Here is a 10333-nt window from a genome sequence, read left to right as displayed (position 1 = left end):
ACTTGAACAGGTCCCCAGATTGAATGCTGAACCATGTACAATTAAATGCTTAAACGTATTGGCAGTGCTGCTGAATAAAACTTCTGGGCCCCATAACAGAATATTCTTCAGGATTTCTATTTTTGAAATCTGAGCACTAATAAACAGTTAGAGTCTTGGTCTATTTTCTTTATGAGCCTCCCAGGGGCTGCCCAATATTACTCCTTAGCTGACCGCATAACAGCTTAGAAATACCATTACAGTAAATAATAATATGCTTGCAAATATTTGTATTATGCTTGCTCGATAACTAGAGGTTAAAGCAAAGGCCAGTGCTCAGACTGGGACAATACAGAATTATCAGCTTTCCTCACCTAAAGCTTCAGGAGGTTACACAAATAAGTTTCAAGCAAAAACATTTTTTTTTTTTTTTTCTTTTTTATTAAACAAGTTTATTGGGTAGGAACCAGCCATAAGTTGAAAGAAATTCTAACTCTTGGGCCCAAGTTAACTCATTCATACTTTACCAAAGTGATATGTGAGCCAATGTTTATTATTTCATTGCCTCTGCACACTGATTATTACTGATTAGATTTGCCAGGCCATGTCTCTACTGTTCATGACAAGGCATCATGCTATGCCTCGACTTCAGGCCAGCTGTTTCCATCACACAACCCGGCCATTCAAAAGTGGGCTGTTCTCGCCACTCCTGGAGAGCCCCAGAGCATTTTGGAAGAACAGACGAAGGGAAAGCCTGTCAGGGAACCAATTTGATGGAGATGGAGCGGTTGTTAAAGCTGTATAAGACTTTTTTTGCCTAGATGGGGATGGAAAACAAAACATGTAATTAAAAAGCAATGAAAAAGAGTTCATGCTCAGCTATGCAATTATGGTACAGAAGAGAAGGATTTGCATTTAATTACACATACTTGGTTGCTAAAATTGCACCAAGGCAGTTAACCATAGCAACTGCTCATCCATTAGTTTTGATCAGTCTGCTGAAAACAGATCTGTCGGCTGATATGGGTATTTGCTCTGGTGTAGCTTGCCCTCTAATCAGCCCAACTCATCCTGAAAGGCTTGTGCAGTGTTCTAAAATTCAACAAGAATGGGAGCTCAAGTTTTTTTACTATTTAGCAAAAAGTTCTCAGGCACATAACTAGAAATAGTCTGACAGATTATGAACTGGACACAACCCAAACACATACTGCTCAGCTCAGATAATCATTGCAAAGGGCTTTGGTTAGAATCAAACTTGTGTTATAAGCAAAATAAGGGCAGATACTATTTAACCAGTACCAATGAATACAAATATTAAGCTGACTGTGACAGTCACCATTCCTTGGCTCCAGGAGTAATCAGGGCACCAAAGCAAGCCTTGACTTCACTTTTAAATTCCCAAAATGTTTCTTATCTAGATACCCAATCTACATGACAGAGGGCAAAGGTGTCCCTTTATCAAGTGGGTCCATATACCTTATTGTTACTGTTAATTTAGAGCGGGTACATGTTACATTTGCTGAAAAGGACACTGGTATACTGTGTAATATTAAATGACATGCCGTTATACAACAGATTATTCAAAATTCAAGAGGGAGCACAGTACATACCTGTATGTGTAGGCTACAATAACTACAGCAAACACTGCCAAAAGCACACCAACTATGACAATACCACCATTTGAGAATGAGGATCCTGCACCTATGGGTGAAAGAAAGTTATACATATAACAAGGGTTTACTGACACCAGTTTTAGTCATTTGGCTTTAAAGGGTCTGCTCATATGCACAAAACACAATAAGTTATTTTAGCTTGGGACTTGTAATGAGAAAATGTAGAAATTAACAAAAGAGCACATGAGCATACAATTAGCTATTGGCATTTACTCACCTGAAACACTGACTTGTGTACTAGCCATTGCCAGGCTAACAGAATCTGTTAAGGACACATTGACACAATATAGACCAGTTTCATTGAAGACCTGGCGGAGGACCAACTGGCAGTCAGTTGAGGGCTGCACAGTATTGCAGACAGTCTCTTGTGGAATGGTACAGTCAGGATTAGAGATAATTGTGCACACTTGGCTAGGTACACTGTAATGAAAGATCAGAAGGTGTTATTCTCTGCTACTGGTTTTGTAAACAGGAATAGTCATGCAGGAGCACCACTCCAAACTCAAATCATCTCACCTTCCTTGGCATGTGATTGTAAGATCCACTGCATTTTCAGCTCCATCAACGGCTGCAACTGGAGCTACCTGAACAATCTGTGCACTTTCAATGCCCTCTGATAAATAAAAATCGCACAAACAAGGGGTTTCAGTGGATACAAGGAAAGAAATCCTTTTCTATACAAACATAAATGATCCTACCTGCCACCATTTGATATTCTTATGTACTTCAGTATATTTGGCATACTGTGTTATTTGCAGTTTTGTTATAGTTTTTTCTCCCCTGAAAACCCAGCAATCTTTCACATCACTAAAATACAGTTTTATATTAGTGTTTTGAAGAATTTTTTTTTTTTTTGCTTAGGAGGATGTGCGACTCCCAAGACTTCTATACGATAGCTAAAAAATCGCCATCATAAAGCAAGACAAGGCAGCCATAGGTTTCACACTTTTAAATGGCTTATGTAATATAAGATGTCATGTTTGCTACAGGTTGCAACCAATCAACTGGTAGAATTTACTGGTCAAATGGTTAAAAGCGAGCAGCATATTGGTTGCTACGAGTTACTGCACCTAGGTATAACCTACTGCGTTTTATTTCATATGGGGGCAACTGAATCAGTTTTGTTTTAAACAGTTTTTAATGCTCGTTGCAGAGTTTTATATATGCTAAAACTCAGTTATGATATCCTTTTAAAAAAAAGGTATCCTTCCCTACATCAGCGTCATAAAGAAAAACTTACGAACAATATCCAGATCAGTTGCAAATGTTCCATAACGGTAGAGGAGGCAGCCTACAAGTGGATCCTCAGGAGCTTGACGCTTTGCAATAACCACAACCTCCTCGGCAGCTTCTGTGGCTGGCACAGTCAGAACCTCAGCTGTTGTACCGGGCAGCTCATTTACTACAAACAAAGTTAATATCGGTTAAGGTCCAACATAAGTGACTTACACCCACAACTCTTTCTGCAACATTGGTTTTGGTATAAGGCAATACCTATACTGGCACAGTATTTAGCATCTTTTTACTGGATAAGCAAAACAAGAGTTGTTTTTATGAAGAGCTCTATTTATGGGCTTTCTTGGCCATCACATTTTAGGTCTTGCCAAAAATACTGGATTATTGGTTTTGTAATTGAAACAGATTTCTAAGTGCACACAAATTGTGGCATGCCCTGGTTCAGCAAAAAAAACATCTTGTGTGTGCATAAAGTTAAACTTAGAGGCAATGATGTGATTACTGGAGGCCAGACATTTCTCTGTATTGTAAACAAAAACTTTAGCTGCAAAGAAAAATGCACTCACTTTGGGATGGGACACTAGGAGAACCTTCTGCAAGCTCAGCAATTGCCTCAGTGGTCTCTGCTTCTGAGGTCACAGCTTCAGCCTCCTGACTGGGCACAGCTTCGGCTACCGTTACAGCTTGTTCTTGGTTGGGTACAGTTACAGCCTGTTCTTGGTTGGGCACAGCTTCTGCTACAGTTACAGCCTGTTCTTGATTGGGCACAGCCTCCTCTTCCTCTGGTACAGTTTCCTCTCCTGCAACAGTCACACCTGCTTCATCCTCTATAGCTTCTGGCAGAGTTGCAGCCTCATTGTCTGAAGATAATGTTGCTTCAGCAGCCAAGTTGTTTTGTTCATCAGAAGGTATTGTTACTACAATCCCATTAATAGTTCCTTGGGGTTCTGTGATATTACCAGGGAGTGCAGCTGTGGTTCCAGGAGGTGCATCTGTAGATCAAAGTTATTAGAACATAGATAGAAATATGTAAATTAAACTACTTCTACTAGCTTTAGCTGCTACTGGAATAGATCAGTTATAACCCTGGTTTGCACAAGTTAAGTTCTGTTACAACTACAGAAGATTACTTGATGGATGTGCATCTCCTTCCAACCTCAGCCACTACCTAATATAAATACATACCTGTGACTTGTCCACCACTTGTAGAAGCAGCTGCAGTTGTTGGCTGTGCAAGAGCAACTGTTGTAGGTACTGGCTCTGCTGTGGCTACTGGAGCAGTACTGCCACATGGTGCAATAGGAATGGCAGCTTGCAAGACAACCTTTGGTCTAAACACCCCAGGAGAAACATAAGTATGGGTGACGTCAGTGTTTCTGGTGATAAGTGTTCCACTCTGGTCTCCAAAATCCCAGGAGAAGGAGATATCAGCTGCTTGGAGATAGTGGCTGGGATCATGAATTGCTACAGCAAAAGATACTGCTCTGTTCTGGATAAAGCGTTGGTCCTCCTGATCCAGATCAAGAAGCTGAGAGATTGATACAGAAACTGGAATCTGGTCTAAAAAAAAAAAAAATAAAAAAAAAAAAAAAAAAAAATAATATATAAAATTTGTTAATCCCACAATAAATGAAATTACTATTCAGTCCATCTCTGATGAACCTATATACTTTTTTTCACAAGGAAATCCTTTTAGGTGAACAGGTGACTAAATATTTCTGGTGTATGGGAGGAAACATGCAAACACAGAGAGACCTTACATCAGTTGGAGATAAGGCCTTGGTTGGAATTAATCTACTGTAGGACCCCAGTACTGCATGGCAGCAATGCCAACGATTTCTAAATTGAACTTAATTGCTTGAGGGTCATGGAGCAATAATTTGTTGCAGTTGGGACAGGGGTTGTTCTCAAAAAGCACAATGCTCAGCCAAGATGGACTGGGAAAAGACTGACAAGCAAGACTCACCATGCCATGAATAGTTACTATTACTTTAAACTGTTATATTTACCAGTTATGGTGAATTGAGAGGATATGCTGCCAATGGGGATGAATTTCTGGCGGCCACGGTAATGATAAACGACAACTTGCATAGTGTAGGAGCCAAGTGGAATGCCATCAGTCTCCACTGTCAGATTAGAGGAGGGCCCATCTACTACTTGCCAGTATTTACCTAGAATATAAGAAGTTACCTTTAGTGACATTTTTTCAGATTAGAGATCACAAAAAAACAGTTTTGACTGGCAACTCGAACACCCTCAATTGCACATCTTACCCCATGTCTGCCACACGTAAACAAACTTGCTGTGCTTCTTCTCAACACCACGAGGGAAAGGACGGCCATCTGGAAAAGTGCATTCAGATCCCTCTGTAGACTCATCAGGATAGATAGGTTCTTCACTAGGTATCCATGTACCTGTATGCAAGGCCACATACAGAATAAAGTTATGAGCCATGATTATTTTTTTCTTTTTTACAAAAAAAAAAAAAAAACAAAAAAAAAAAAAAGAAAACTGTGCTGCTACAACACCCTACAACGAGGTTTGTAACCGCCTTAAAATTTCAGCTTCAGGGCAAGTGTATTGTATTTCTCGATTTCATTGAAATAGCTAATCCAGACCATCCAACAACCAAGACTGCCTTTTATACTTTCTGCCCAACACGCTAACAGCAACATTTTTCCCATTAGCATTAGGGATGTACCGAAGACACTATTTTGGGATTCAGCAGAATCCTTTGTGAAAGAGAGGGCCCAATACCAAACTGTCTACAAAGGGTTAAAGAGAACTGTGTGCACAGGGCACCATTACTAAATTTTCTACCTTGTTTGTGTGATGAAAAAAAGTCACATAATTAAGGATTCAGATTCGGTTCGGCCAGGCACTTGGTATTAGGCTGAATCTGAATCCTGCTTAAAAAGGCCAAATCCAGGCCGAAGCCCGAACCAAATTCTGGATTTGTTGCATCTCCAATTAGAATCAATACTAAGAGATATGTACATAAAACCAATACTCACCATTGTCTGTGCGGTTTTGACCCCAAACAACCTGTCCATCTGGCAGTACAGTTTGATTGTTGGGAAAGTTCAGCCGAATGGAGAAAGTAGCTTTGGCTCCAGTCAATGTTGGGGCATCATTAACAAGATCAAAGGTCACCTGACCTCCTGCAAATAGGATTATATTAGTTCACTTTGGAATATCCCAGCTCATGAACTAGCAGTCTAGATATGGAAGTTACAGCTGCTCTGGACTACAGGGAGAAATTTAGATTTTGGGAGGCAGAAGTACATTGTCCTTTGTGGTCTTCCTGTGAAGAGCAGGGTGTGTGTACAAGTTTGTAGAATGTCAGTAAGTGTGTAGGGCTGGGAAGCCCATTCTTGGGGGCTTTTGTATGAGGCGGAAGCACCGAGGCTGTTCTCAATACATCAGTCAAACCTGTCTCGACTAACTTACCTTTCCAGCAGTTTTTCTTCTGAGCTTCACTGCCTCTCCATATGGGGTACATTCTGCTGTTCCATGATTTGAAAGGCGACTGTCTGTTACCTGCAACCTGCTGGTTTGTCTGCTGCACTCTGTTCTGAGACCCTGAAAAAGCAGAAAGGTTAATGGGGTCAGAATTCCACCGCTCTTTCATTGAGAAACACAAACGTGAAAAAGGTTAGAATATACTAAGTACAGCTTAATAATGTGCCTTCCTCATCTTTTCCACGAACGTCAGATCTGTCATGCAGGCATTTAATCCTATTAGCAGTTAAGGAGGAGACTAGAAGGAGACCATCCTTACAAATATATTTTGAATAAAGCAGTTTCTTGGTTTCTGCATCCTGCTAGATCACCTCAAGCTAAATCACATACTGCTGCTAGAAAACATTTTGCCTTATTTGTGAATATGTATAGTCATTCCATAAGTGTATCACATAAACTGGGACAGATTCTTGCACAGGACACGTGGTGCACCTTTAAATTAACTTCTAGTATGTTATAGAATGATCAATTCTAAGCAGCTTTTCAATTGGCCTTCATTATTTATTGTTTTTAAATTATTTGTCTTCTGACTCTTTCCAGCTTTCAAATGGGGGTCACTGACCCCATCTAAAAAACAAATGCTCTGTAAGGCTACAAATGCATTATTATAGCTACTTTTTTACTCCTCTTTCTATTCAGTCCCTCTCCTATTCCAGTCTCCAATTGTAATCAATTCATGGTTGCTATGGTAGTTTGGACCCTAGCAACCAGACAGCTGAAATTGCAAACTGCAGAGCTGCTGAATAAAAAGCTAAATATCACAAAAACCACAAATAAACTAAAAAGGTGAACAACCCTTTTAACAGCAACAAACATGGTTTGTACAGACTTTACACCCCAGGGGTGGGGTGATTTCCAGGCTCACTTTTTGGGTCAGTGGAGCCCAAGATTGTCATGTGATGTGAATGCTGAAGTCATACTGAGGGGCTCCAGGCATAGACTAAATCACATGGGTCTTCAATCCTCCTTGGAATTCCACATGTGATGCTCAGCCGACATTTGCAGGGGCCCTGGAGTTTTGTGGGAAGTTACACTGAATTAAACTCAACTTGACCAAAGCAGTGCAATAGGATTGCCAAAATGAGCATTTAGCACAAAGTTGATGCAGAGACTGGTCTGACTGCCGTCTTGGGGTCAGGAAGGAATTTCCCCTCTGACGAAATTTGTGAAGACTTCGGATAGCGTTTTTCACCTTCAATAATGTATTTTTTTTTTCAACCCAAAGTACAATGTTACTATGTTTTGTTCAGGCCTGGACTGGCAATCTGTGGATCCTGGCAAATGCCAGAGGGGCTGCTGTTAAATGCCACAGACAGTAACTATTTAGTGGGCCTGTGAGGGGGCTGTTTGGGCCTCTCTGCAATTAAAATGCACTGCCAAGTGACTCCTCGAGTGCACCAAACACATACTGAACCTTTAATAGTTTAGGGGACCAGTAAAAATATGGTGTAAAATTAGGAAACTGTAGTATACATGAGATATCTAGATATCTCATGTATACTACAGTTCCCTAATTTTACACCATATTTTATCTAGATATAGATCTATCTCCTCATTTATTAAAGCAGAGGCAAGGCACTGTAGACACAGGAACAGATTCAGAGGCACAAGTCTGTGTGCTCCTAGAATTGGCAGAGCTGCTCCTAGAATGGAGGCCATAGAGTTGCGCCTCACTGTATCCAGCATTGCCTTTGTTCCATGACACTGCATATAGAATGGGTAGCAAGTACAAGCTTCCCTTGCAGGCAGCAGCAATGTGCTCTACACCTTAAACTACTTTTTTTTTTTTTTTAATCTGGTGCAGACTATAGCCTGCACTGACCATTACCACAGGTGCATGTGCTCCATATTATTCTAGCACTAGTGTCAATGATCAAACCCCTTAAAAGGAGAACCAAAGCAGTAGGCTACAAATGTTGTATATTATGTTTTGGGCTTCTGTACCAGCCCAAGGCAACCACAGTCCTTTAGCAGGGAAGATCTGTGTCTCCAAAGATGCCCCAGTAGCTCCCCATCTTCTTTTCTGCTGATTCACTGCACATGCTCTGTGCTGCTGTCACTTACTGAGCTTAGGGACCCACTCACAATATACAGTACACATAGAATAGAAATGTCACAATATAAGGCCGATTAGTTAATACATGGCAGCACAGAAACCAGTGCAATTAGTATCAGAATTTAATAATCAGCCCTGTAGCATCAGCTTATATTACAGACCAACCTCATTTTCTGCTCGACAACCCCTAAGCTTCTCACAGACACTTTCCAAGATGGTGACCCCCTGTGACAAGTTTGAAGACCTGGATCATTGCTGCTGGTGCCATAAGTTAACTATATAAAATGGCATTTTTAGGCACATTCATTTCTAGGGTTTATTTCTCATTTAATAGCGATACTGCAAGGAATACACCCGATGTAATTCAAATAGATTTAGAGGTCAGCAGCTGGACTTCCATCAGTAATGCAAAAAACTTGTTATAATTAATTTTAGAGCACCTTTTAAGAGCCTTTACTCACAGACATTTTGCCCAGTGTTCCCCTGCATTCCACTGCAGGGGTGCAATGTACTGTGTCAGTACAGAACCAAAAGAGGCGATTATGCTGCATATTATTGTGCACACCTCTGCAGTGCGATGCAGGAAAGTTAAGTGCAGGGTGAAACACCCATATGCAAGGCCCTTACTGATGGAGGCAGATTGACCTATAACAGACGTCGCCTATCTACAATAAGCCAAAAAATGGTGAATCCTTACTATCAATTATGGCTCTGAACAGGAATTGCATCCATAGAGATTTTCACCCAAGCCAAGTTTATTGGAAGGAAATAAGCAGTTGATGTTGTTAATTGTATTTGTAGAACAGTACAATGTAACTGCTGATTGGTAGCCATGTGTTATTGGATCAATAATACATCCCTCCCCATCTTAATTCAGGACTCATAACCCTTTGCCTATTGTGAGCTACAAATCCTAACATACCCTGCACCTCAAAGCTGCTCGGAACTACAACTCCCACCATTCCATAACAGCTGCAGAAATCCTTTACATTTACTCCTGTGTATTTAGTAGCTCCTTCAGTGAATACAAACAGGCAAGTCATAACCACTATACAGAGGCAACTTTTCCCAGCATTAGCATTTCTGTTCAAGCAGCACCACTGCTGTATAGACCACAATGCCAGACGGTAACTGAAGGGTGAAATCCCAGTGTGCTTGCACAGGTTGAACAAGTGGCTTTTACCTCTTTCCTGAATATAAAGTATATATGGCGGCAAATCATTTCACTTTATTTTCCAAACACTCAAGACTTACAGCTCATGTCACAATTGCTTATATTTTCAGATTCAGTATTTAGTGAATTCTAAATACATTTTTTAAAAAATGCCTGTTCAACTAACAAAAACAGTTTAACAAGCCATATATTAAATTCTACTGTATTGTTACTGAAACTTTTCTGCCAAGAAAATCCTGGAATGATGGCATATTGGACACAGATCTAGCCCACAACCTACATACTACTAAATAGTGAGAGAGAAATTCAAAGACAAGTTCCCCACCTGCAGATACTAAAAACCACAACCCCCATAGACAGAAGAAACCCTAAGAAATAGCATGACAGGATACTTACAGTTCTGTGTCTGTCCTCCAACACAAAGCACCCAGAGAACCACCAGACCGTATACCCCCTTCATCCTGTGTATCATGATGTCCTTCCTGGCCACAAAGAAAATGCCTGACAGCAGCCCTATAAATTAGGAGCAAATTCTCATTAGCATGGTCACACCTTCCAGCCATGACATCAGAAGGATTAATGCATTCCAACTCATCACAGGGGATAAAGTCAAGAAAGTCACAGGTTAAAGCTTTAGGGAGAGTTTCTATCATGTGATGTTATCAATGTACAATTTTGTTATTTAGAGAATTT

The 10333-nt window shown here is 40.5% G+C and overlaps 1 protein-coding gene across 1 annotated transcript; it reads right to left on the bottom strand.

Moving 5' to 3' along the window:
• Positions 1-414: 414 nt before the first annotated feature.
• Positions 415-10116, bottom strand: pmel.S (premelanosome protein S homeolog). Its single transcript, NM_001204093.1, is given in 12 exon segments — positions 415-796; positions 1590-1680; positions 1870-2072; positions 2169-2265; positions 2893-3054; positions 3455-3880; positions 4074-4448; positions 4898-5059; positions 5162-5302; positions 5903-6049; positions 6339-6470; positions 10037-10116. Coding segments are annotated over 12 exon segments (2151 nt in total). The 5' UTR covers positions 10101-10116; the 3' UTR covers positions 415-645.
• Positions 10117-10333: the final 217 nt, after the last annotated feature.

This window comes from Xenopus laevis, chromosome 2S (assembly GCF_017654675.1).
Source record: "Xenopus laevis strain J_2021 chromosome 2S, Xenopus_laevis_v10.1, whole genome shotgun sequence".
Classification (NCBI taxonomy): Eukaryota; Metazoa; Chordata; class Amphibia; order Anura; family Pipidae; genus Xenopus; species Xenopus laevis.
Note: the sequence above shows the minus strand (reverse complement) of the source record. Positions and strands in the feature narration are given on the sequence as shown.